General features: G+C 43.6%; 5 protein-coding genes across 7 annotated transcripts; 3 read left to right on the top strand and 2 right to left on the bottom strand.

The window, feature by feature from the left end:
- Positions 1–2,583: 2,583 nt before the first annotated feature.
- Positions 2,584–6,985, top strand: LOC137886627 (catechol O-methyltransferase domain-containing protein 1-like). Of its 2 annotated transcripts, none has more exons than XM_068729158.1 (7): positions 2,584–2,690; positions 4,063–4,187; positions 4,284–4,389; positions 4,959–5,077; positions 5,459–5,513; positions 6,403–6,536; positions 6,637–6,985. In XM_068729158.1, exons 2-7 carry the CDS (start codon positions 4,083–4,085, stop codon positions 6,787–6,789), a joined length of 672 nt encoding a protein of 223 aa, XP_068585259.1. In that variant the 5' UTR covers positions 2,584–2,690; positions 4,063–4,082; the 3' UTR covers positions 6,790–6,985. The 2 variants fall into 2 exon arrangements, with proteins under 2 accessions (XP_068585259.1, XP_068585258.1); XM_068729157.1 differs by lacking the exon at positions 2,584–2,690 and adding an exon at positions 3,040–3,148.
- Positions 6,986–7,084: 99 nt separating this feature from the next.
- Positions 7,085–10,761, bottom strand: LOC137886625 (voltage-dependent anion-selective channel protein 2-like). Its single transcript, XM_068729156.1, has 9 exons — positions 10,679–10,761; positions 9,736–9,807; positions 9,556–9,605; positions 9,144–9,296; positions 9,008–9,060; positions 8,660–8,887; positions 8,416–8,566; positions 8,154–8,211; positions 7,085–8,059 (listed from the first exon to the last, which is right to left on the bottom strand). The coding sequence occupies exons 2-9, from the start codon at positions 9,800–9,802 to the stop codon at positions 7,968–7,970; spliced, it is 852 nt and encodes a 283-aa protein (XP_068585257.1). The 5' UTR covers positions 9,803–9,807; positions 10,679–10,761; the 3' UTR covers positions 7,085–7,967.
- Positions 10,762–11,599: 838 nt separating this feature from the next.
- Positions 11,600–23,729, bottom strand: LOC137886662 (sphingomyelin synthase-related protein 1-like). The gene is given in 10 exon segments (XM_068729214.1): positions 11,600–13,112; positions 13,512–13,662; positions 13,767–13,884; positions 13,981–14,076; positions 14,590–15,165; positions 19,948–19,975; positions 19,978–20,011; positions 20,013–20,054; positions 20,289–20,402; positions 23,650–23,729. Coding segments are annotated over 10 exon segments (1,503 nt in total). The 5' UTR covers positions 23,689–23,729; the 3' UTR covers positions 11,600–12,807.
- Positions 15,798–17,761, top strand: LOC137886660 (dual specificity protein phosphatase 13A-like). 2 transcript variants are annotated; one of them, XM_068729213.1, is made up of 4 exons: positions 15,798–15,875; positions 16,722–16,809; positions 16,912–17,129; positions 17,253–17,761. In XM_068729213.1, the coding sequence occupies exons 1-4, from the start codon at positions 15,839–15,841 to the stop codon at positions 17,444–17,446; spliced, it is 537 nt and encodes a 178-aa protein (XP_068585314.1). In that variant the 5' UTR covers positions 15,798–15,838; the 3' UTR covers positions 17,447–17,761. The 2 variants fall into 2 exon arrangements, with proteins under 2 accessions (XP_068585314.1, XP_068585313.1); XM_068729212.1 differs by lacking the exon at positions 15,798–15,875 and having other exon boundaries at positions 16,585–16,809.
- Positions 23,696–25,768, top strand: LOC137886658 (dual specificity phosphatase 29-like). Its single transcript, XM_068729210.1, has 3 exons — positions 23,696–23,850; positions 24,371–24,591; positions 25,361–25,768. Exons 1-3 carry the CDS (start codon positions 23,696–23,698, stop codon positions 25,570–25,572), a joined length of 588 nt encoding a protein of 195 aa, XP_068585311.1. The 3' UTR covers positions 25,573–25,768.
- Positions 25,769–26,623: the final 855 nt, after the last annotated feature.

The following is a 26,623-nucleotide window of genomic DNA, read 5'->3' as shown; positions in this document are numbered from 1 at the left end:
CCGTGTGACATCATCATAAAACACTTCATCTCGTAGACGGTAGACTCGAGTCAGGCCTGGGCCCATAAAACCCGATCGTCTCAACAGTGCCGGACGCTGTTCTGGCAGAGCAGAGAATTTCCTCCCGACCTGGGGAAGAGTGTCTCTCTCTGCTGGATTGTTACAGTGTTTACTCACACAAGAGGCTTACCCCGAGGCGAGCCCCACACACACACACACACACACACACACACACACACACACACACACACACACACACACACACACACACACACACACACACACACACACACACACACACACACACACACACACACACACACACACACACACACACACACACACCTCAGCGGCCCAGCTGGAAGCGCCCCTCCCTCCCCTCCCTCCCCCTGGAGGGATACTCTGCCCTCCCCCTGCTGTCCAGACTGTCAGTCGGCGGCGGCGCTTCCTGTGAGAAGAGAGAGCGTCAGTTAGAAAACAGCACTTCATCCACATCTTAGAATGAACCCTAACCTCTGCACACCGATCATTTGTATTTGACACAGTTGCTCCATCATTGAACGTCTGCGTCTTCCCTGTATTCACTTGACCGAAGCTAAATAAATAAAGCTACAATAACTCCACAGAGTCATTTCTGCCACAGTGCTTAATATGCACCGTGGATTCAACTTAAATGTGCATGGAGTAAGTTGAGGGAGTTGAACGAAGTGCAGCCCTAAATGTTGATAATGCTCTGTCTGCTCTTAATAAATGAGTGTAGTTAAGTGCAGATTAATGACAGTTTAAGGCATATTATGTGCCTCAGAGTTTTGTTTTTAAGAATGTAGATTTTGGGACGATTAAGCCGATTAATTTAAAGATTTGGTTGTCTGCTAAGCAACAGGTTTTGCATTAGTCTACCACCTTATTTATTTCAATATTTCATATCACTAATATACGGCGCCTTTATTCTAAATCTGCTTGGTCGTTTGGGTTAAAGGTCTGCAGCCACATAAGAAAGCATTTCTTGAAATTAATCAAATCATATTCAAATAGTCAGAAGCTGTAAACAACAGTTGTTTTTTTTCCCCTCACTTACTTACAAAACGAGTGACGCATGATTTGTAGCAATTATGAGACTAAACGAAAGCTGCAATTATCAACAATAGCTCATGAATGCAGATTACTGAATAAAAGCCTGATTGGAACTATTTTAACGCGCGTCTTTACTTTCTTCACATAAAAGAGTCCCAGTGGGAAACGGTAAAGAAACTCTGGTCTCCGTGGTTGATTGGCCGACGCTCCTCCTAAAGTCAATCATCTACAGCACTTCACCCTCATGGTGAGGTCTGCCTCTCACCCCGCGCTCATGTGTGTCATGCAGATGTAATCAAGCAGACTTAATGTCCTGCAGACTTTTGTGTTCCTGTTGCCGCACCGATGCTGCGGTCAAACCAGAACTCTCTTTTATTAAAACTAAGGTCAACCAGATCATCCACAAATGAATAAACCAATAAAAACATAGAAAAGGAGATAACATAATGTACTTTTCTATCACAGAATTAGATGCATTTATGAGTCAAATACCAAACTATTTTTTATCGTCTGTATTATTTACTGGAGAGAAAATGTGCAACATCAGCACGAGTGACTGTCACTGCCTTGACAACACTGCCCCTCTCTGTGTGAAAACATGCATTACAAGTCTTGACCTATTTATTTCATTTATAGAAATATTTGATCTTAAAAAGTATTTTTATCAGCTTTTTCCATAATATTCAAGTTCAAGACAATACTGGATTTGTATTAAAAGGTGAATAATCCTGATATATAACCGCGGTTCTTCACTGATCCCCAATATTTGACATTATATAGAATTGTTTTTATAACAAACTTCACTTTTCTGTCAATTCATTCCTCTTTGAAAGCACCTGAATACGTTTCTGTTACCACAACACATGATAAACTCACTCACTAAGCTCTAACCAAAACTCTACAGGAGTCCATATTAAATGTGAATTAATAGCAGTCTGCAAATATGTGAAATCTAGTTGTGGTAACTAAAGACACTCAGTCACCCGTTTGATCTTCAGTTTCATTGTGACAATATTCTGAGGATACATAAGGTTAAGCAGAAGTACATTTAGTCGAGTCTTTATCTAGATTTGGGCAGAAATCAAAACATGTTATACTTCCCTTGTGTTGCAGCGTTACACATCTATTTCACTATGTTGCAGAGGGATGTATTGTACTTTTTACTACGGTAATCTGACAGCTGTGACTAGTTCCTTTGAATATTTAGACACGGATTAATGTTGTTTACATGTTAATGCATGCAAAATTCTGCATAATAAAACAAAAACTGAATGCATGAAGGGTACTTTTACTTTTGAGACTTGCTTATTTTTTGCAGATGACGCGTTTGCACTTTTAAATCAGCTGTATTTTGACTGTTCACAGATTAAATTCACACGTTGGTATCCATGTATTTAGGAGGAATACTTCCGTCTACCACTCAGTTGCACACATTACATTATCATCGGAACTTGAACGCAGCAGTGACATGGGCGTCTGTTTCACAATCCTATCATGAGAGCGGCTGCAGGTCAGATGACTGTTATCTCTTCATGACTGACCGAATCATTTCTGCACAAATTCATTTGGGCGAGACACTCGGGACACAAAGCAACAGTCTTCTTACCGGCAACTTGGTGAGTTGTTGTTTTCATAACAGTTTGCAGCTACGGGTGTTTTTATGTCTTATGCATCAAGAGGAGTTTGTCTAGTTAAATCTGCTCGCGACTCATCACCTTTTTTATCGCGTGATTAAGCTTTAAACTTGACTAATGTCCTAATCGCTAAACACAACAGCAGCCACAGTCACATGACGGTAGCTACACTGTGTAGATGTGCCGTAAGAAACGCAACAGAAGTCTCCGTGCTGGTCGAAGCGATTTCAACAGGGCGGCGCTTCGCCTCTCTTCGCAGTATTACGGTACAGCGTTAAACCAACGCGGAAGCGCGTGAGCTGGCTGGAATCACGTTTGTTGTCGTAAACGCAGTTGTGTTTTTTTTTTTTAAATAATCATGTCTTTTCGGAACATTTCTAAAGAGGCACTGGCTGGTTCCATCACTCTGGGAGTTGCGTTGCTCGCCGGTTATTTCTTCGGTAAGAGGAGACTCGACTTTAAAGCGTTATAACGTCGCTAATAACCTAGCAACGGTTTTGTGTGTGTGTGTGTGTGTGTGTGTGTGTGTGTGTGTGTGTGTGTGTGTGTGTGTGTGTGTGTGTGTGTGTGTGTGTGTGTGTGTGTGTGTGTGTGTGTGTGTGTGCGCACCAGCGTGGTTTAAACCACTAGAGGGCGATGTTGCAGAACGTCTCCAATCTATGGGGGTTTTTATGTAGGTTTGGTGGTGAAGTGATGCATTGAGGGTTTAATGAGTGACCTAAATATGTGTCTCACCTTAAAACGCCTCGTGCGTTTCATGAGTAGGAAGGAAGACATATGCAAATGTATAAATATGAATGTAGTTGATCTAAACATGTACGCGTGATTACGTCAATCCTACGTTTCGCCTCATACGGTACGGTTTATACGGTGTACAGAGGAACCTGGCTCAGCTGTGTGCAGCAGTATTACCCAAGAAAAAGTGTACAGAGGTCTGTAGAGATGAAACCCAGTACAAAGTCCTTGTCTACTCATTCACTCACCCACTCACTTTCCCTTCCAGCCTCTGTTGACCCTCAGAACGGCAAACAAAACCGCAAAGCCTTCGATGTGCAAACAGAGGAGAACAGAACGAGTTGGTCTCCACCGATTCATGGCTCCAGATGTCGAGCTGCACCGTCTTACAATTCCCAGTCTCCGTTTCTCTTATCTGGATCCGTTGCTGCCGATGCAATAATTGCATTTCCCCGCTGAGATCATTTAAGTTTAATCTAATCAAATAACCGCTGTGCATTAACAAGACCAGACTTCAGCTTCCTGAAAGATGTATGAATCGGCACGGGTCGAGTGGCGTCATGGTGCTCTTATAAGGGTCCTCCGTAATTGTTTCATGGTTCCACGTTTTTGTCCTCAGGGAAAAAGAAATCTCCCAGAATGAGCATCTCCAAAAGTCACTGCGGGGGGAAAGACGACCCGCTGCTGCAGTACGTCCTCAATAATTCCCTGAGGGAGCATCCGGCCCTGAAAAAACTCAGACTGGTGAGCATCGGCGTCCGGAATACAGATGTGCGCTGGCTCTTTCACGCAGAGTACAATTGTTAACTAATGCGACTGGTTTCCGCTCGTTGCTTTCAGAGGACGATGGAACACTCCTGGAACATCATGATGGTCGCCTGCGAGCAGTCCCAGTTCATGGCCAATCTGGCGAAACTGATCAAAACCAAGAAAGCCTTAGAGATCGGTAAGGGCTTCCTTATCTCATCTGTGAAACACGCATGCATAGGTCACTACGAGCACCTATGCATGCACACAAGAAGCTTTTATAGGGAGGTCGGTCGGTTTGAATTCTAGCGTAGTAGTCGTATTAAATTACTCTAATGTATACATTTCTTTCGACCAGACACATTTAGTGCACTTAAGGTTATGATGCACTTGTACACTATGCATCTGTAGTGTACGGCTGCAAATATAAATCATCTATAGTGTGCATCTGAGAAACCTGGCTTCACTTATGTGTGGCCAAGAAACCAGCTTTTCCCCCCCCCACACAATAAATCTAGCCGAGCAAATCAGGTTTCTCTATTCCTGTTTAACGTCTACGGAAAACAGATTTTCTTGGATGATATTTAAGAAATCAGATTACTTCAGAAAGCTGACAGTAACCCGCTTACTTAATACTTAAGTGCGTGTAAAAACACTGCCTGTGCAAAAACCAGAATGTTGTTTGTCTTATAAAATGTGATTTACACCACTCTTGAGAGCTTTTAACGTTTTGTTCCGCGATCTAAAACGTGTCACGCTCCGTTGCAGGAGTCTACACGGGCTACAACACGCTGAGCATCGCACTGACTCTGCCCGACGACGGCGTTCTGGTGGCGTGCGACGTCAGCGAAGACTACACCGACATCGGCAAGCCCTTCTGGAAAGAGGTGCCGTTCTCCTCCGTGATGAAGCGTCTGTCAAAACATCGTATTATTCATGGTTTTCAGGTTTATTCTGATTGGTCACAGTCAATAAATACAGACTTTTTGAATAACTGCTCGTTAGTGAATCAATTAAGATGTTCATACATTTCCTGGAATTGTTTTTTAATCTTGTGTACAATATGTAAACCTACATTCAGCTTTATATCACCAGATCTTATTGGACTCATCCAGAAAAATCATAATAAATATGATCATGTAAAAAAAAAAAAGACTCATAAAAGACACCGTGATAATGCTGCGATACATGATTTCTTATTTGTCGTCAGACAACGCGTCTGCCTCACTTTGACTGTTGAAGATATTCTTGTTTCTTTTCGTTTACAGGCTGGAGTGGAGCAGAAAATTGATCTACGCATACAGCCGGCGCTGAAAACTCTGGGTACAGTAATAATACTTGTATATAATCTTGTTCTAAAATTCACAGATGTACAATGTTCTCATGCAAAAGTCATTCCAAGAGCGCTTGTGTTTGCCTGAAATGATGGGGTTGATATAATTAACTATTTTCCAAAAAGTTCAAATATCTTCAAATAGCCACACAAAATGTGAGATTTTTAAAAAGTAAAATTAAAGTCAATTTCCTTAATTAGCCACCATGTGGCACAACAACCGAGACCTGGACCTCACACAGGTGATTTCACCTGGGAACAATTAAGCATGCCGCAATGTTACCTGAACGCAGCATAAATAAATGGCTGCACAACTTTTTTTGGTAACTCACCAGAGGTTCCGCAGCTCATCTCTCTCTTCACTCCGTCGCGGTCCATAAACATTTAAGTTCTTTCCCGAATCAGTCAGTCGAACCGGAAACATGCGCGCGAGCTTCGTCCGCAGTGTCTGAAGTTCTGTTCAACGAGAATCAACGCAGCGCGACCGCGACGACGTAATCGGGATCACGTGACCGTGTGTGTGCGTGTGTGTGTGCGCGCGCGCGAGTGCGTCGCTTTACCAATCGCTGCCAGTATGCAGGATTAGTGATTCAACTTGATTCATATTAGTATTAATACGCATAGTAGTAATTATTAAATTAGTGAGGTGAAATAATATTTAATGAAATGATATCAAAGATCTGCTTTAATGTTTTTATTGGTGAATGTTTTTCGAATTTACAAAATGAGCCAAAAGGAGAATGATCCTCATATTTTCTTTAATGGGTAAACATTTTAGAAATATATATATTTTTTAATTACCTTATTTCATTTGATTATATATATATATAGGATCTGAGACCAGCAGTTTACCTCTCTGTTCCTCCTCGTTTCTTTCAGATGATCTCCTGTCAGATGGTCAGGCTGAAACGTTCGACTTCGTCTTCATCGACGCAGACAAAGTCAACTACGACAACTACTACGAAAAGTCTCTCCAGCTGTTGAGGAAAGGGGGAATCATCGCCATCGACAACGTGAGGAGGGCTGCCTCGTGGATTCATGTTTGAGTTCTTTAGTGGGACATTTTAAAACACGCTAATCATCCGGACTTTGTTTCTTCTTCTGGTCCTCCAGGTGCTGTGGGGGGGGAAGGTGTTGAACCCGACCCCCGGGGACGAGGACACCGTGGCCATCGACAAGCTGAACAAGAAGCTGCACCGAGACGCTCGAATCAACCTGAGCATGCTCACGGTGGGAGACGGGCTCACGCTAGCCATCAAGCTATAGGCCGGACGTCTGCTGACGGCGGCGAGTCATGGGCTTCGGAAAGTAGCTGTATGTCCTTCTTTTATTAAAGTTAGGTGAACTTTTATATATGAGAAATGTGACGGTAGCTAAAACATGTAATATCTTCATTTTAGTGACAAGGATTTGAATGAAATAGTGCAGACGTCTGATTAAAACACACACACTGCCCGTGTCATTTGTTCTCGTCGTGCATTCTGATTTATCCACGTTGACTCCGCATCGTTCTCCACGCCGTGTGGCTGTAGTGTTGTTGAATCACAAGAGAGCAGAACGGTTGACTTCAGGACTTTATTGCAAAGGTTAGACACACACTCTCTCACACTCTCTCACACACACACACACACACACACACACACACACACACACACACACACACACACACACACACACACACACACACACACGCCAACACACTTCCTGATTAGTGTCAAAGTCCTCAGAAATGGGAAGAGAAGTGGATGAGTCACTCCGATATTCTTTCAGTCAAGTCACACTGGAGGAAAATTAAAATAAATAATAATAAAAAAAAAAAACATTTAGCATTGTCTTGCAAACTTAGAAGAAGGTATTCACGGTAGCGGAGGTTTTCAAACTCATCACACAGCACAATTATTAAGCGTCTCTAGGAAGGTAAGTGAAGACGAGCCGCTAAAATGGCCTCGATCTCGATTAAGCATATTTTGTTGGGAGTGAACCCTCCAACGGTAGACCGTCGCTGCTAAAATACAAATAAAATGTGCAAATAAAACAGAGGAGGAAGAGCTTAAATAAAGATATAATCTACTGTGCAAATTAACAGCTCCAGATTTACATTCTACAATATCACACTTCAGCAAAAAAAATAACACGGTGTTTGTTTTTTTTCGAAACCAATCCACGTTGCGCCCCAGAGGAGGGTTTGACGCTATCGAGGATAAACCGGTAGTAACCGATCAATACATGTGATTTGAAACATGACTAGTTACTGTCACAACAACAAAAGGGGGGGGGGGGGGGGGGGGGCTGGTTTTTAAAACAGTGCTCCGACGACTGGGATTCTTTTTTGTTTTGGCTTTCACCTCTTTTTAAAACATCTGTTGCTGACCAGACGGGAACACGAAGGATCGGATTCAGCTGATGTTTCTCTTCCTACTTCGGAAACGGACCGAGCCGGACCCTCACGCCTCCAGCTCCAGGCCCAGACCGAGCTTGTGACCTCCGGCGTTGATGTTCTTCCCGTCCACCAGTGCGGAGAGGATGAGTTTCATACCTGAAATACAAAAGAAAAATGAATGAAAGTCATTGAAATAAAACTTTATTGTGGTTTTCAAAATCGTATATAAGAGAGGAGAGATGGTTCTTACCGGGCCGGAGAGTCTGGGTGTATCCAATTCCTACCAAGCTGGCGTTGTTCACCTTAGCCTGGAGAAGAAGCATGACATCAGTAAGCTAGCAGTCAGAGTGTACACACAGTACAGCCTGCACACGCTTCTATGTGTGTTATTTTAAAGCGGCAGTAGACGGTCTCTTCTTCAACCCGGCTGACACGACCATCAAAGCTTCATGCAAACGAACCCAACGTCACGGATATGCAAACTACCGTTGACGAAACATGAGGAAACGTACCGATATGGAGGCACTGGAGTCTAACTGGTACTTTGCAGCAATTCCAAAGCGAGTGCCGTTGCTGCCCGCAGTCCAGGCCAGATTCACGGCCGTCTCCAGTTGGTCATTAACTTTCTGGTAAATAGATCCACCGAACTCCGAACCGTCATTTCTGAGAGAAAAACAAAAACAAAAACAATGAGCAACATTCCATGTCAGTACAAAAGCACGGCTTCAGTTAAGTTACTCATCTCAAAAAACGTACATATTGGTGTGGAGCTGGAAGTCTCCGGTCTTGTATCCAACTGAAAAGTTACTCTGAGCCATCTTCGATTTGGCCGAGTCAAAGGTCATCTGGTAGCCGGCCAGCCAGCCCTCGTAGCCGGCGACCGCCGCTCCGTGGATCGTGGGACCGGCGAAATCTAAATCCACGTCGACGCCGGCATTCAGGTATTCCCTTTTGTAGGCGGTCTTGACCTTGCCGCTCTTCTTGCTGTTGAATTAAGGAAGGAAACGTGAGGATGTGGCGTCAGAAGGACGTACTTTACACAACGATAGCGTGTCGTGTTTTTTTTTTTTTTTTTTACGATTAGCATATAAAAGTGTAGCTTACCCGGTATTTGGCGAAAATGTAGTGTCAAAAGTGAGCTTCAGCCCTTTGGTGATCTAAAGAGGATCATTGCATCAGTCGCACTTCATTTAGCGCTCAAGTGGGAAGATAAGCAACATAGCAGAGCTTTCAGTATTACCTGATCCTCGACACAAATTTCGGTTCCGAGTGTGTTTTCCGTGGTCCACTTCTCTGTGAACGTCAGCCCGTACTCGGCCCACTTATACTTGGTCTCCAGGGCTCCGGTGACCTTGCTGGTGTCTACGTTGGATGAGCCGGACGTTTTAAACTCCTAGAAAAGGGGAAAAACAAGAGGAAAGTGTACAGCAAGATGGAGTAGTTCCTCCACAACAAGTGGAGAGACTCAACAAATGGTGGACCAGCGGACCGGAGTCGAACCGACTGACCGATTTCCGACGAATTAATGAGAATAAAATAAATAAATCATATTTGAGGGCTACTCAAAGCTCTGTAGGGCACCTTTATTTTAGGAAGATCCTGTCTTGTTTTGATAACACCTGCTGTATATGTAAAGCCACAGCTGCACTCACCACTCCACTTGAAGACTTTGTCTTCACGTCAAGCTTCACCAGCCCAAAACCTGCAAGGAAAGTGAAAGTGAGGAGCTACTTTAAGGGGCGTGGAAAATGCATTTCAAAACAGTCGGCCTATCCTCTGAGGGTCAATAAATACACACTCATAAAACTGTCTTTTATCTTGCTTCCAGTTACCATATCCCTTATTGAATATGTCCTTTGCTGATTTTCCAAGGTCGGCATATGTTGGAGGAACTGCCATTTTTCCTGTCACACACAAAAAAAAGAGAGTGTGATGAGAAACTGAAACGTGTGTGTGTGTGTGTGTGTGTGTGTGTGTGTGTGTGTGTGTGTGTGTGTACAGAAAATACAACATTTTAAAAACAACAACCAGGGCTGCTTCTCTGCATTTGTATATTATATTCACCTTTGGAGGAATTTACATTGTATAATTTTTTTTTAAATGTAGTCATGGTGGTATTTAGTGGGCTTTTAGATCACCTAAAATTGACACCAAAAAAAATAAATAAAGTAGATTATTTCCCTTTAAACCTTCATGTTGGGAAATAATTAATATACGACTATAACAAAACTTGACAATACTTCTAAAATATTATGTTATTGAACAGTTATAACGCCTTAAAATGTTTGCATCGTGAAACACCTGCACCATTATATATATATAATTAACTCATAAGGTCTCCATACTGTTCACGTCTCCTCTTTGTCAAGGTTAGACAACGAGGACTGTCTGCTGACAGTAACCAGAAACAGGTACAGTAAGGACTAAAGGTGTGACAGCATACCTGATAAAACACCATTTAATATGTCTTTCTCTTTGGCATTACTATTATAACTCGGCGTAATAAATATGAAAGCAGCCGTGTGTAGAATTTAGCATGAATTGGAGAGATTTGCTGTGACTTAAATACATACACAGTTCCTAATTTCTTATTATCTAAATGGAAAACTACACGACCTATTACAGTGTCACTGGTTACGTATTTTAAAGGAGTTTGAACACACGAGGGTGGTAGCGGGCGGTTTTTCTTGCTAGCTGACAATGCTAACCATCTTCGACATTTAAACACAAACACAACTTAACCGGGATGAGTAATATATACCGCCCGTTACTTACCGAGTACTGCTGTTGTCGATTCTGTTGCTGTCAACTTGTGAGAGGGCGAGAAAAAAAGCGGTTGAAGTATCGACGGGACCCGGTGTAGGACGATATGGAGGAGACACCGCAACCAACAAAACACCTTCCTCCTGACCTCGGCGCAGCAAGGACCCGCGATTCAGTAGCCTTGTCCTGCGCCTGTCTGAAAATAGCGAACGAGATGATGAGTTGTGTTGTTTTCGGTCAGTTCATTCAGTATTTGTTCCGTGGTTTGACAACAGCAGACGTAGTTCTTTGTCGTTTGTGAGAGTCGCCATTTTTCGTGCCAAATGTGAGCCGCCAGCACACAGGCAGGTGGAAGACACCTATATTACCACGGCAACCAATATGCTAATTTCCGATCCAGTCTATTAATGACCTTTTATGTTACGTCATTACCCTACCAATGCCTGGGAAATATAAAAAAAAATATATATATACAATATTTAACTCAAACATATTTATATATTACACACACAGCTATACAATACAGTACTATAATTCATAATATTTATTTATTCATTAAGTTGTTTTGACAGATAAACATACATTCCAATGATTAAAATCTAATAATTGTCATCCCCAATCCAGGGGAATAATAATTGGCTGGACTTTAGATAAAAGCATTATAAAAATGCTTTTCACTATAGTCACAGGAAGCATTTAGAGTTGTGGTTGTTTGTTTAATTATAGTTAATAACGGTTCATAATAATAATAATAATAATAATAATATGAATCAGTCATGGTGTCATTCCACAGATCTTCTTATGTAGCTATCTTTAATTATAGGGGCCTATCCTATAAATAACATTAAAAAGAAAACTAAATCTTAGTCCATCTCAGTGTTTGTCCTTATATAATGAACGTCTAACGTACAAAAAAAAAAAAGAACAAGAACATAACAAAGTGGTCTTTGACTTCAGCTCTTTAATGATTCAAATGAACGAGTAAACGCGTCGCTCCTCAACGAGAGAACTACAATAACCATGTTTCTAACAAACGCCGTGACGATGAAATGTAGAGGCCACTCTGAAACATCAACGTCACACTTAAAAAGCACATCGTGTTGCAAATAAATACATAGTCAGGAGCAACTGTAAACATATCTCTTCATGTGCATGTTGCCGTAACACCGTATATATGAAATATAAAAATACCTATCGACCGTTACAAAAACGAAATAAATTAATATAAACAAATACATACAAAGTTAAGGATCCTTTTTTTTTTAAGAACTATTACTACAAGTTAATGTCAAAGGATTCGTTATCATTTACACTGTGTGGTGATTAAAACACTGTACAGCAATCAAACGTGTCAACATGAAATATTTGGGACATTTCTACACGGAGAAACCTATCGTAACACTCAAGGTAATTGGCAATTGGAATTATACTTAAGACAAGTGGAAATCACTCTTTGACTCTCATATGTTTTGGCTGATAATGACATTATCATCCTTTTCAGTGTGTCCGTCAACGTCAAGTAACAATATTTCAAAAGGAATGAAGAAGACTTTCAAACGACGGCAGAGAAGTTAGCGTCCGTTTCATTTTGCAATACAGAAAAACAGCGTAATGTGTGTGTGTATATATATATATATATATATATATATATATATATATCTTTACATATTGCTTTATAACAGTGGTCCGTAGATCTAGAGTCTGACGACAGTGGTCCTTTAGAGTTACGTTTCAGAACACAGTGGTCCTTTAGAGTTTACAAAAAAGACAAAACTGGCTGTGTAAGGATTAGGGAACCTTGCTGCCTGAGAGTTCTTTTGATGTGGCTTCCTGTTATCCAAATACTTGAAGGATAGGAGGTACTGGAAGAAAAGAAAAACAAACAAAAAAAAAAAACACAGTTTATGCTACATGAAATAATATCCCTTTAGGAGGAGAAATGAGCAACAGCTGAACGAGACACACCTCCGCTGTGCTCACTGTGTCGGACACACACACACACACACACACACACACACACACACACACACACACACACACACACACACACACACACACACACAGCCTCAGTTGGCAACTTTGACAACGGCAGACTTAAGAACGGCACAACGCGGGCCGAGAAGCGTTCCCGCCGCCGTCCCTCAGCCGATGAGCCTCCTCATCACGGCCGGTCTGGAGAAGGGCCAGCGGTACTCGTTGGGGACGGGAACGTTGACGTTGCACTCGAAGAAGGAGAACATGGGGAACCAGATGCGAGCTCGCCGGCTCTGCTGGTAGGCGCGGGTGTTGGCCAGCGTGTGGTAGTACAGGAAGAGTCTGGTGGTGATGTAGAACGCGATGAACACGTCGATGGAGTAGTGTTCGTGCGCGGCCAGGATGAAGAAGATGCCGAAGAGATTCAACACCCAGGACAACGTGTGGATGAAGTTCCAGCTTCGTGGGGTGTCTGAAGAAAGAACCGTTTAAGACACATTTTTATTTCAGTTGCAATAAGTTGTATTTCCTTTTGTATTTAATCTTGTATATCGTTTGTTATCGCTGCTGTGAGCTACCAAGTGAAATCCTCTTTATCCTTAATACCAGTGAAGGACACTAGATGGCAGCAAAGAGACAACGGTCCCAAATATGTACACAGTGTTTCTTTGGTTTTAAACAAACACCAATCACTAGCAGACAAACATCTCCTTAAAAAAAAAAAAAAAAAAGCTTAAAAAGCCCGAGGCCTTCACTTTGGTCTTTTAAAGAATGAAGTTCACTTTTCAAATTATACATTTTAAGTGCTTCTGTTCCCCACTGAACGCAAAAACAACAAAAAGATGAGCTCAACACTGAAAAGCTTACTCACACTCTGTGACAAAGAAGTTGAGCAAGGTGATGACCACGGTGTGGCCGCTGAACATGTAGTCGCCGCACGTGTGCACGCCGGTCAGGGTCATGCCGAAACCGCTCCAAATGGCCACGGCGCGCTGCAGTTTGGCCCACATGTCCCCGTACATCTGGAGGAAGAGGAGGAAGAGGAGGAGAAGAAGGGAAACTCTCAGTGCTGCGGTCTTTCAAGAAAGAGGAAGAGAAGTTCAGGACAACGTGGAATATTCGTTACCTTTCCTGAGCACTGCAGGTGCTGTCCCGGCACAGACAGGGAGGTGACGAACATGGTGATGCAGCGCAGCATGAACACCGTCCCCATGAGGCTGCACATGCGCCGCAAAAGGATGGACCTACAAGGCAAGAGACAAAACGGTTAACTTCTGTGTGTGTGTGTGTGTGTGTGTGTGTGTGTGTGTGTGTGTGAGTGACACCGTCAGGACTCCTACCTGTGTTTGTGGAGCAGCAGAACCAACAGCCAGATATTACAGAGGATCACTCCGCATGCTTCGGCCATGGCAAAGGCCCACGGTATTCTGGGAACACTGTTGAAAGGAGACAAAGAGTTCACTGATAAACTATTCAGGTAATCTCTCCGAAATGTGAGGATTTGCTGCTTTTATAATCATCGGTGTGCGTCGACTGCTAGTTGACACAGGTTCTAACACAAACACATGTCACTGAAATCAGCTCCACCTAAAAAAAATTAAAAAAAAACAGACTAAAAGACATTGTGTGAAAAGCTGAAATCTGGTCATAAACAAAAAGTCACACGACAAAGTAGGTCACTTAAAAATAAAAATAAAAAAACACTCAAAAGGTCTCTTTGAACCAGAGCTAGCCCATCTGGAATGTGTGAGGGTAATAATAGAAGCTACAAGGAAGTAGGGCGGTGTAAACATCCACCATCTGGTGTGATACTCTGACAGTTAATAGATATATTTATGCATTTGTTCGCTCTCTCTTTGGCATTTTCACAGTTGACAAATGCATGTTTTCATGGCTATCCGGTGCACCAGTTCAGATAAAACAAATGCTCTTAGTTGTCACACACCCACCTGTCTAGGAAGATATCGGGCAGCGGAGGATACGTGCGCATGTCGGGCACCCTCTCGTGCACTATCACCATGACGAAGGACGTGAACCCAAACACAAAGACCACGTAGATGGAGCTGAGCATCGTCTTCCAGTACTCCGGATCCAGGCGCCTCGTCTGCTGCTTGTACTTCCCGTTGGTGTACTGGTGATACTCCTCGCCCACCGGTGCCGTGTCGGTGCTGTCGCAGTCTCGGCCCGAGTCCCCGTTGCACAGCCAGTCCAAACTGCCCCCGGAGCCCGTAGGAGACTGGCCGTCGAAGGGGAGCCCCAGCTCCTCCAACACGTCCATGTTCTGCTTCTGCAGCTTGCGGATGGACACCATCAGCCGCTTGATGTCCCCCAGCACCTTGAGCTCCAGAGGCGGCGAGCGGAGGTCGTACTCGCTGAGGGCGAGCAGGCTGGTGCCGTCCAGCCGGTGCTTGTTGCACAGCAGGTCCGCATAGTCGCAGAAGCCCTCCTCCCTCAGCCACTTGGCGACGTGTTTGGGCGTCCAGCGACGGACGCTCAGTTGGCTCATTTCCTCCTCACTCTGCAGGCTGGAGAAAAAGAAAAGTACAGTCAAGAAAAAAACAAACACTTCAGCGTCAGTTCCTCCTCGACTTCCTCCAGGAATCTTAAGGAGACGTATGCTCTATTTGGCACTCTGTATTTCCACCGAATCAGCAATATCAGTTCCAAACAATCACTGCCACGTAGACAGAACAATAGCTTTGTCACAGAACTATAAGTGACACACAGGTTGAAGCTGAGCATTCACGACTTGAGCAAACACATGAGGCGAGGACTCGATAAGATAAGTTTGCACACACCCCCCCCCCCCCCCCCCCAAAAAAATGTAGAGTAAGGAGCAGACACATTCCCCCAGGACAGACAGAGGGACTTTTGTAATAGCTGTAAATGGATCACGACTCTGAGGCTCTGTTATCCCCAGTCTTATTATTAGCCGATCTATCCTACACACTAATCAGAAGAATCCTCGGTTAGGCTTAAGTGTCAGTGTCTCTTAAAGTCTGCCCAGCAGGATGGACAAACATTCTACCTGTAGAGGGATTAAATGACATGATGACACTGTGTCTTCGTGGTTTAGAGAGCAGCTATGACTCACTTTAGACGGTCGGTCAACCCACATGCACTTAACCCCACATCACTGGCTATCAATGAGGCGGGGCCAGCAGCTAATTCCGCCAACTATGTCCTCAATATCCTGTGATGTTGGAGGTAACTAGTCCACCTTGGTGGTTGACAGGTGTGTGTGTGTAGGTGTGTGTGTGTGTGTGTGTGTGTAAACACGAGCACGCCCGAGATTAGACGTGAAAACCAACGCGAAAGCACGTTTTCATTTATCACTTCAACTCCCCCCCCCCCCCCTCTCTCCCAAGCAGGCTAATTCAAGGTCTAGCTAACGTTAGCTAGCATGCTATTAGCTAGCTTGATCAATGCGTGCGCCGTAACACTCACTCACCCGCAACCGAGGTGTCACAGAAGACGACACGGACACGTGTTTATTCAGCTAGCTTGCTGAACGGCACCCCACGAGAATCTGAATGAATCGTAGTAGCGGCGGCGGCGGTGTTTTGTTGGAAACCATGTCGCCTCCCGGGCTTCGCGCTGGTTAGCATACTGTTGACAGCAGCCAGGCGGTAATGTCCAGAGTAGCCGCGCACGTAAAAAAAAAAAAAAAAAAAAAATCAACTACACGAGGGCTTGACTCCTTGCTGAGCAACAGTGACACCTCCTGGTGGAAGGAGAGTACTGCTGAGTTTTTAATTCTGAAGGATTGTTATTTTTATGAATAAATAAATTAAGTCTTGGTGCAATTAAATGCCTCAAAATACCACAACGTGTATGCATTACAGATATAGTGGTGTGAGGCTGACCGCCGTTTAGATTATAGGTCACTGATTTAATTATAGACCAGGACACCTGTCCTTGTCAGTACCAACGTGAATGTAGTATTAGCCTCCACAGAGTTTGAAAATAAATGTTGGGAGAAGAAATCATAGAAATTGGTAGTTTCAAAGGAGCATTTTGTTATGTATGGCAACTATGAACACTCTGCAGCAAAGCAATGTTTCCCCTGTCACTCCGTCAGTGAAAGGCCTGGTGAGCATTCTTTATGGAGGAAAAAGGTTTGGAAACCATGTGGATGAAGTCTGGCCTAACCTGTTCATTGGTGACATGTAAGTCTTTGGCATTGCTCTTCACAGCTTATTAAATAAAAGTAGCGCACGGTTGCTTCGTTCTAATGTTGTTTCCTGTTGCGTTTCCCTTTTTGTCCACAGGTCGGTGGCCAATGACCGCTACAGTCTGTGGAAGCTGGGAGTCACTCACGTACTGAATGTCGCTCATGGGAGGATGCACTGTCAGGGGAGTCGCGACTTCTACGGCTCCGCTGTGGATTATTATGGAGTCCCTGCCGATGACTCGCCGTCCTTTGACCTCTCCCGCTATTTCTTCCCCTCTGCCGAGTACATTCAGAGTGCACTTGACACGGCTGGTGGTAAATACCCATCGTGTTGCTTTATCTCTAAGCAAGTCGCTCATCTTATCCAGAGTGAACTCCCAGTGTCAACTCAAAAGGTTCATTGTTTGTCCTCTTCTTCTTCTTCTTCTTCTTCACCAGCTCGGGTGTTTGTCCACTGTGCAGTCGGCGTGAGCAGATCCGCCTCCCTCGTCCTGGCCTACCTAATGATCCACCACCATTACACCCTGCTAGAGGCCGTCGATAAGGTCAAAGAGCGCAGATGGATTTTCCCAAACAGAGGATTCCTCAAGCAGCTTTGCGCTTTGGATATGAAACTAAGACATCGCGAGTAACCCTCTGCGCCTCAAAATCAATCGATTTCTCTAAATTGCAGAACCCCCAAACCGCCTGATTTCCTCAAGACGAATGAAGAATGAATTGTCCACCAGCGTAGGGAGATACTGTACTTTGACTTTAATCAGTTTGCTTCGAGAAAGGCATTGAATCTATTGACCCTGGTGCTGTGTTTAATGTGCGTCACGCTGCCGGTTCACAGGATATCGAGCCTTATATTAGTAGGAGATCAATGTAAGCAACCCAGCCTTAAGCCAGAATCCATTTTAAGACTGAATATGAGACAAAATGACTCATTTAACCTTCGTTCTATGTTGAAGAAAAATGTACACCCACTATGTTGTGTTGTGTATTCACTTTAAGACAATCATGGACAATCAATACATGGTTTATAACTCAGTATAATTAGGTTGCAGGTAGAATTAAGTGCATTTAAAATGATTATTAATGAATGCTGAACAATGTAGCAGCTGTCTTTGTGAGTTTTGACACGTTTATTAACCGTTTTAAACACGTACTTAATGCTTTATTACGGGCTTTAAGGATTCGCTCAAGTGCGTAGTAAAGTCTCATCGTGGTATCGCAATATTATCTTCATCATTAATCCTTTTTTTGGCAGATTCTTAAGACCGTGAAGAAGCAGTAAAAGCAGCGTGTGTGCTTGTTCAACAGTCGTACCATCGTGTGCACAATTGCTACTGCCAAGATGATCTCAGCTGCTTTTCATGATGCACACATTGTTTACGAGCCGAGCAGAAGGCACGATGACTGCAAATGTTCCTGCAAATGTCTTCTTCCCACTGCATTTCACGCATGTTACCAAGCCGGTATGGATTTTATTTTCATGTACACATCAGGTGAGATTTTGGTCCTGCCACACACACACATACACACACACACACACACACACACACACACACACACACACACTACATCACTGTAGATGCATCAATAAGCAGAAGCAGCACTTTAAATAATCAATCAATAAGTGTATCCAGGTCAAAATGACCCGGAGACATTTATCGACTGATTTTATTTACAACGTCAGGCCTGGCTTTTTTTTCACAACACGTCATTGAGCCCACACGGTACCTCAGACGTCCACGCTCCTGAATGAAAAGAGGTCACTACGTTTCATGGAGGTTAATGATGTTTTTCTTCCATTTAAAAGCTGGAATGGGTGAATTTGACCCCGCAAACATAACAGGCGGGTTAAAAGAGACACTTGCAGCAGCGTGAGGGGGCTGTGTTTAATGTCATATGCAGCCAGGGGCCAAAGCTGCATTTTGCTTTTACCCCCTTTTCAGCCAATTTGCTGTCAGAGCAGTAAACTAGCTGCATGAAGCTGTTGCGGTATTCCATAAACGCTGCATTAAAGTGGACTTTTTTTCTGTGTCATCCGGTGTAAGCAGCGATGCACTTAAACATTTTTGTCCGTGATGGCGTCCAATTATCACCGCTTTATGGAATTATTCGTCTCTGTTTGAGGCTCATTAAGCTAGAGTCCCACGGCGGTGTGTGAAAAGCAGAGCTCGGGCCGCTCTGTTTGTTGTTCTGCCCTCTGCACGGGTAAGACTACACGCTAGGTTAAGCACTAGATTGGGTAACTGTCCAGTGACGGCAGATAAACACCTGCTCGTACGGATCACCCTGAGCCGGAGTTGACGGGGAACTGCTTTCATTACGACAAACGTTTGGACTAGTAATCGATCCAAGACGTTTTGGACTTAAAATGTCGGACTCCAAAGGCAAGAGAAAGGAATATCTGAGTGTGAAGGACCTGCAGAAGCTTTTGGACTCGTGCAAACTGCATCTGAGACAAGTTGATGAGGTCTGGCCAAACATATACATAGGGAACGTGTAAGTATGCTTTTTTTTAAATTTCAAACTAAATGAGTTTGCCTCACAGGGGACATGTGAAACCTGTTACAGTCATGATCTTTTACATAACTCCTGCGGATGTTTACTATTCTGGTATGAAAAAAAAATAACCGTTCTATGATTGCTTAGCCTTCAAAATACGTCTTGAAACTCTCTCTGTCTCTTTGTCTTGCTAGGGCAGTAGCCCAAAACAAGACTACCTTGCTGAAATTAGGTATAACTCATGTATTAAACGCTGCTCACTCCAAGCGAGGCAGCATAGGGAACCAAAGCTTTTATGGCAACGGCTTTGTGTATTGTGGCATTCCAGCAGATGACTCGACACACTTTGATCTGGATGTTTACTTCCAGACTGCGGCTGATTTCATTCATAAAGCTCTGAAGTCACCTGACGGTAAGACTCCTCTTCTTTTTTTTCATATTTCTCCACAGTGAGTTTTTAATGGACAGCTTTAATTTTGAATTCCTGCACATCACATGTTTTTATTTCACTCAATAACCCCCATCTACTCAAATTCTCTCGCCGTGCCGTCCTTTCGGTGTCACCTGTCACCACAATGTACAACTTGTAAAGGTATGTGAGTGTATTTTCAGCCAGCGGGAGTAATGCGGGTCTTACCTTGCAGAATTTAAATCTATAATTGACCGTGGCTCCTTTCAAAGAGGCTATCAAGCAGAGGACGAGCTGGGATTAAACAGACAGTCGGGCCGAGGCCGCAAAGGGACCTTAAACGAACGTGGGCGATGAATTGGAGGCACTATTTATAGCTCGCAGCAGGGAAAAAGAAAGGCCTCAGCGTGAGACAGGGCAGTCATGTATGATACTAATAAGACCGAGGCCTCTCACTAATCCCCCCCCCACCCCTCTCCTCTCCCTTCATCTCTTTCTGTTCTGCAGGGAAAGTTCTGGTGCACTGCATCATGGGAATGAGCCGGTCATCGACCTTGGTGTTAGCCTACCTCATGATCTACCGTCACCTCCCGCTCAAACAGGCTTTGCAGAAATTGATCCAGAAGAGAGCCATCTACCCCAACAGGAATTTCCTGGCTTTGCTGTTGGATCTGGACCTGCAGCTGACCAGAAAAAAGAAAACGTGTCAGATCCTGTAATCAGGAGACGTTTTACGGTCCAGAGATGGGGGACGCCAGTCGGTCCAACGGTCCTGAGTGAAACACTTCGAATGGACCGTCGTGAAATGTGGTTCAACTTATGACTGAACTTCTGTGAGACTCGGCTTTGAGATTAACAGCTAATGTTAGCATGTTAGCATGCTAACATAAACCCAAAAAAAACATGGGAAAGCTGCACACTTTGTTAGCATTACGTTTAATGCATATTAACATGCTAAATGTTAATGGAAAGATGCAAAATGCAGAATCAACGTTTCAGCACACACTGCCTTTAATTAGGGAAACATTACATGCTAAATATTAGCATATTAATATATTAATGTTATGATAATGGAAGGCTTTTGTAGGCTAAATGTTTCATGCTAACATGCACATCCAGTGAGCTAGCTGTTAATACGCGCGAAAGCACGATGGTAGTGCGTTAACGCGCTAACACACGTTAGCGGTAGCAACGTAGCGACAACATGGCCGACCCTCAAGCTTTACACCGTTTACCTCACTAGCGGAAAAAAAAAAGATCTGACGAAGAGTTGCGAAGTCGTCTCTCAGTTCAAATCTAAATGTTTGGTTCTGGTTTTGTAATACGCTGCGTTATCTTCTACCATAGTTTAGGACATTTCATGTTTTTTAAAAATGTTTTTAGAGGTAGTGATAGTCTTAAAAAAAAGATCAGTTTGGAAACTAAATGCAATGTGATGTGAAAACGGAGACCGAAACAATGAAGGACAACGATTGAGGAGCTGTTATGTATATTTGTGTCTCTTCAGTTATACCTCTCATTCTTGTAAGATTTCTTCTTCTTCTTCTTCAACGCCTCATTTACTACAACAGAACGGACCAAATGTCTTACGGAAAATGTTTTTACGAAGCATTATGGGGTGGATGTAGATGACTAAAACATTGTTTCTGCAAGTCAACATTCAAACTCAAGACGGGAACTAATCCACAGCATCCGTCTTTAACAGGATCACTGTTCAATTCCTTTGGTGTTTAGTGTTTGGTGTCACATTAGAGAGGTCAGACACATGCACTACATATAGCGTTTGACAGCACTGACTCCTCCCTGTTATGTATCATTATCTCTGAACCTCACTGTATCACACGCGTAGTGCACACTGAGTTATATGACATGATTTGTATTGCTTTTGTTCAATTTCAATATGGGTTTTCAGCAACGCACATTTCATTTGGTTACAAGAAGAAAAATACAGTTTATTAGGAAGTTCTGCAAACTTCTGACATCCTATTTATGTTTTAGCCAAGACCGAGTATGTCGACATCGCTTTTCTGTTTTATTCACCAACTGATCCACAGATAAAGTCTGTGATAAAGTCCTGACTTGACCAAATATCCAGGTGTTTGATTTAGACACGTTTCACCGTAGAGGCTTTGCGCTCAGCACCACTGATTTTTCTCCTGCGCCGGCAGCTCGGGTAACCTTACAGGAATGCAGACGATGATGCCAGAATTATTTTTGGGCTGAGATTCAGATGTTAAAATAGCAAAAAAAAAAAAAAAAAAAAGGTTGCAGGGTAGATTGCCAAAGGAGAACGTCGACGGTTTGTGCTGTCGACCTACATGTAGCTCTTGTGTAGAGAGACTTTGAAAAAGCAGCGTATCCAGCCAAGGCAAGTGTCTGCTAACAATTTGTTGCTATGGATTTGTTGCAGATTGAAGTCCATGTTAATATTTATTAGACTTGTAACAGTGTATGGATTTATAGCACTGTGTATACTTTGTGTGCGATGTGCAGTGAACATGTTTATGAAGCACTTTAATAAACGAGGATGTACTGTGATGATTCCGCACCGCCTGATTGATTACCACACTTTCTTCTTTTATTAATTTGCTCACAAATCCAGACGAACCACGTCCGAAAAGGGCCAAAGAGGGAAGTGTAATTCATAAAACCACCAAGAAGAGGCCCGGAGGAGGTAAAAAAAAAAAAAAGGCATTTTTTATTTGCCCTCCATGTTAACCGTGGGCACTTTCCCCATACATAGCATCTTTAATTACACAGAAGTAGAGCAGGAAGGACAGGTTGGCCTAAGGGGGGAGACGGGGGGGGGAGGCTATGAAAGCAGCGCTGCAGCTCAACATGTGCACCAGGGAAATCAGTTCTCTGCCCCGACTGTGGGAGGGAGGGAAGGGTTGTACTTATAGATCAATGAGGAGAAAGAAGAGCCTCCAGGTTCTCCGGAGCACATGTTGTACTTGTGCAAAGACACACTTTACTCCGCCTCCAACACTCACAAACTCATATGCATGGGAGCAGACGCAGCTTTTCTTTTTTTCTTGCACACTGACACACATGCAAACCATGCAGGGGACGCATTAAAGCCGTCATGGGTGTTTGAGTGCACCTACATACGCCACGGCAGCTTAATAACAAAAAGGTCACCGAGACGGATTTGGTCCCTGCGGACAACGACAAAATAAGTCTCCTAACCCTGAGTGTCACATTATGTCACCGCACACCAGCGGAATGCAAATAAAGGAGCGGAATGCTGCCGTCGGTTTCTTTTTGCCATATATAACAATGCGCACCACGATCGTTTGCGCATCCTCAGCCCCTGGAGCAGAATCGTACAGCTGCCTAAATGGATGCTAATGTATACAGTCTGCATATCATAAGTCCCCCACGAGCTCGATGTGTAAATTGTAAATGCACAGGTTGGACTCGCCTGCAAGGAAATGAAAAGCTGACGTTCGTAGGCCTTGAATTCCATTTTTTCTTTTTTGTATCTCTGGGGATAAATAAACCCACCTAAGTGCTACTGAACTGTGGATAAAATAACGAGAGCTTCATAAGGTCATCTCACAATTATGCGTTCCTGTGCCGTGGAGTGCATTCATTGGCATAATTATAGTCTATATTTAAAGGCGATGGGCCCTCTCTATATACGTGATGTTCTTTTCATCGATCCTCGCTGTAATCCCCCCATTGTATTGCTCTGTCAGTGTTACCTCTCTCTTCAATAAAGCCCATTAGAAGTCATCAGTACAGTTATTAACAAAGGGAAATCGGATGGCGTCTGAATCTGTATCCGGCTTTTTAAGAAAACACATTTCAAAGCCTTTTTGATTGGCTTTTCTGCTTCTCGGCACGATCCACATTCCATAGACAGGGACCAGTTCTGCTTAATCTCTTGAGTTAAACTCTGCTAGAGTGTCACGTGTCATGCGGTACCTCTATGCGACAGGTTTGTAAAAGCAGAAGCGGCAGCATCCAGACAATGCCCAGAGGCGTCAGCTGCTTGGGGAGCCCTGAGGGGGAGGACGGCAGGTATGAGACCCCCCCGGCTTCAGAGCTCCAGAGGCTGATGTGGACCAAGAAAGGGACCAGCGGCCATCTGGATGAGGTTCAGCCCAGGATCTATATTGGAGACATGTGAGGAACGGGCATGCTGATAAAGGACAAAATTGTCACCAATTAAAAGCTTACGAAACTTAAGAAAAAACAATAAAAAAAAATAACGTATAAATGGTAAAAGCAGCAATATTTTTATGGATTTAATGGGTCACATAAAAAGTGTTGTTTGTAGTGATGAACCCAGAGAGATTTGCCACCTGACTCTGTCGTCATCAGCTCTCTCGTCTCGTCGGATAGCAACAAAGCAGGTAGAACCGTTTTTTTTTTTGGTTGCTAGGCAAATAGTCTAAACATTATCTTTCCACAACTTAGCAACACAAATCTAATGTTTGCATTAAACACCTTATCAACGATGTAAAGCAGTAGTACATGTTCTATTAATCATGAACACAACTTTTTAAATAATTAGCAATAACCATTATAAGTAAAAAAGCATTCCATATTTCCAAAATGGTAATACGTCTGCTCGTAGGAATGACACATCTTTCACTTACTGCACCCGCAGGTTAATTTATGCCTTTTTTTCCCCCCTTTTTAGGTATGCAGCCAAAGACAAGAGGACACTTCAGGCTCACCACATCACCCACGTACTTAACGCCGCCGACGGGAAGTTCAACGTGAACACGGGCCCCGGCTTCTACAGAGACACCAGAATCACTTATCACGGAGTGGAGGCTTTTGACATGCCGTCCTTCAGCTTGAGTCCTTTCTTTTACCCGGCGGGCAATTTCATCAAGACCGCTTTAAGCTCGCCCACAGGTGAGCAGCTCTCCCTTGGGTTTTCTTATGGTTTTTAGGGATTTCCTTTTTTTTTTTTACTGCAAGGCAAAAGTACAAGAGACGTTTGTCAGTCAATTCCCATTACAGCAGCCCCCCCCCAGTTGTATTAGTCATTAAATTGCAAATCAGACACTAAACATAATATCAAGCTAATATCTTTCCCCCACGGTAATCTTCTCATAAGCTCAGACCTTGGCCAGGAAAATTGGTTTTAAATGGATTGCCCTGGTAATTTGTAAGCAACACTTTTATTGGACATGGAAATTACACAATTATGTTTGTGGCCCGCGCCTGGCCGGCCTGTTATGCAAAGTGAAGTCGGTATCTTGACACGACAGTTAATAAGACGAGGCCTCCTCGTTCACATGCTGGCTGATGGGGGGGGGGGGGGGCTCCAGTGTGTGGCGTGGGGGGTGAGGGGGGGCTACAGTAATCCCCAGCCGAAAATACACGGACTGCCAAGACAGTTCAATTACGCGCTCCTATGCGCCCTAATCCTCAGGCCCGATAAGGAACCAGGGATTACCGTGTGTAGAAACATTTGTTGCGACATTGTTGAAAACTTTTGAGTCAGGAGTTAGAGAGCGCTCCTCTCTGTGATGTGCATGCTTTTTTTTAATCCACGGAGAGAGAGGAGCAACACATTAGACAGCTAGAATAAAGTCCACTACAATAATCCAGACATGGAGCTCTGGACTGATCCATACAAAGTGATGTTCAGGGGGGGTTTGTTTCTGCTGATTGGCAGGTAAGGTGTTTGTCCACTGCGCGATGGGTCTCAGCCGCTCGTCCACCTTGGTTCTGGCCTACCTGATGATCCACGAGCGCATGACGCTGGTGGACGCCATCAAAGCCGTCGGCGCCAACAGGAACATCTCACCGAACAACGGTTTCCTGGAGCAGCTCCGGGAGCTGGACAAGAAGCTGCACTACCAGGGATCACCGAGGAGGCGGACTTGAGATGGAATCCATCGCTTCATAAATGCGGATTATACTCTTGTGTTTAAAGCAGACGATGGAGATGTGAATGTTAAAACACGCTCCGATTGTCTTTTCTTTGTAAGACAAAGTGACTTATAATACATTAAAGGCATTTTATTGTAATGAACAAATACTAACAAAACTACTTCATCCACAAATAAACCTCAGTATTTAAGTCTTTGTGACTTTGTGATATTGCATATATGCAAAATATTGTAAACTAGAGCCAGGATAGCTTAGCTTAGCACAAATACAGGAAGCACCTCTAAATCTCTCTGATTAACGCGTTGTGTTATGATCCTTGAGACACGAAAGTGGTGCCGTTCTTCTCATTAACTCCAGGACAGAAAAGCAAATTGATTGAGGTATTAGAGAAATTGGGAATTTGAACATCTATAAATTCTATACCAAACTCCATCTGCTGCTGAGGATCATTTAGTGTGATGGAAAGCTCCATAGAAACACGCAGCTACTGAATGAACCTCGAGATTGTCAACAACAAGCATGGTGTTCGTCTGACTCAGAGACGCTCTCCAGGAATACAGCATGTCGTCTCTGAGCGCGTCTCAGAATAAACAGTGTCCGTGTGCATCGTAACGAGGAAACATGTCAACAAATGCAACATGTTTTATGTATTTCTCACAGTTTCAGGCAGTGGCTACACAGTGGCTTTATAGTTCATGAATTCATGAAATTCACAAGTGAATTATCCTTTAAATTATGTTGAATTAAGTGCGCAACGATGCCGTTTAGACTAACTCAGTGAGGCATCTGCCTCGCCGTGTTTCAACGCACCAACACGGACTATAATCTCCTATGTGGTTCTGTGGCTATAACCGTCTTCAACACAAAGCAGCCTTGGCTTCTGTCACGGTCATGCGAGGCATAAATAGTCCACACCGGTCCTGCCCAGACTCTGGCATCTTCAGCTGTCTCGTTCCAGCGGGGCTCAGCCTCTAAAACAGCACTGATACTCCGCTACACGTGGAAAACCAGAGCGAGCTGCACCAATGAGGTTAGAGGTCACCGC

Source organism: Cebidichthys violaceus, unplaced genomic scaffold, assembly GCF_023349555.1.
Source record: "Cebidichthys violaceus isolate CVI_PGR_0920_01 unplaced genomic scaffold, fCebVio1.0.p SCAF_45, whole genome shotgun sequence".
Lineage (NCBI taxonomy): Eukaryota > Metazoa > Chordata > Actinopteri > Perciformes > Stichaeidae > Cebidichthys > Cebidichthys violaceus.
Note: the sequence above shows the minus strand (reverse complement) of the source record. Positions and strands in the feature narration are given on the sequence as shown.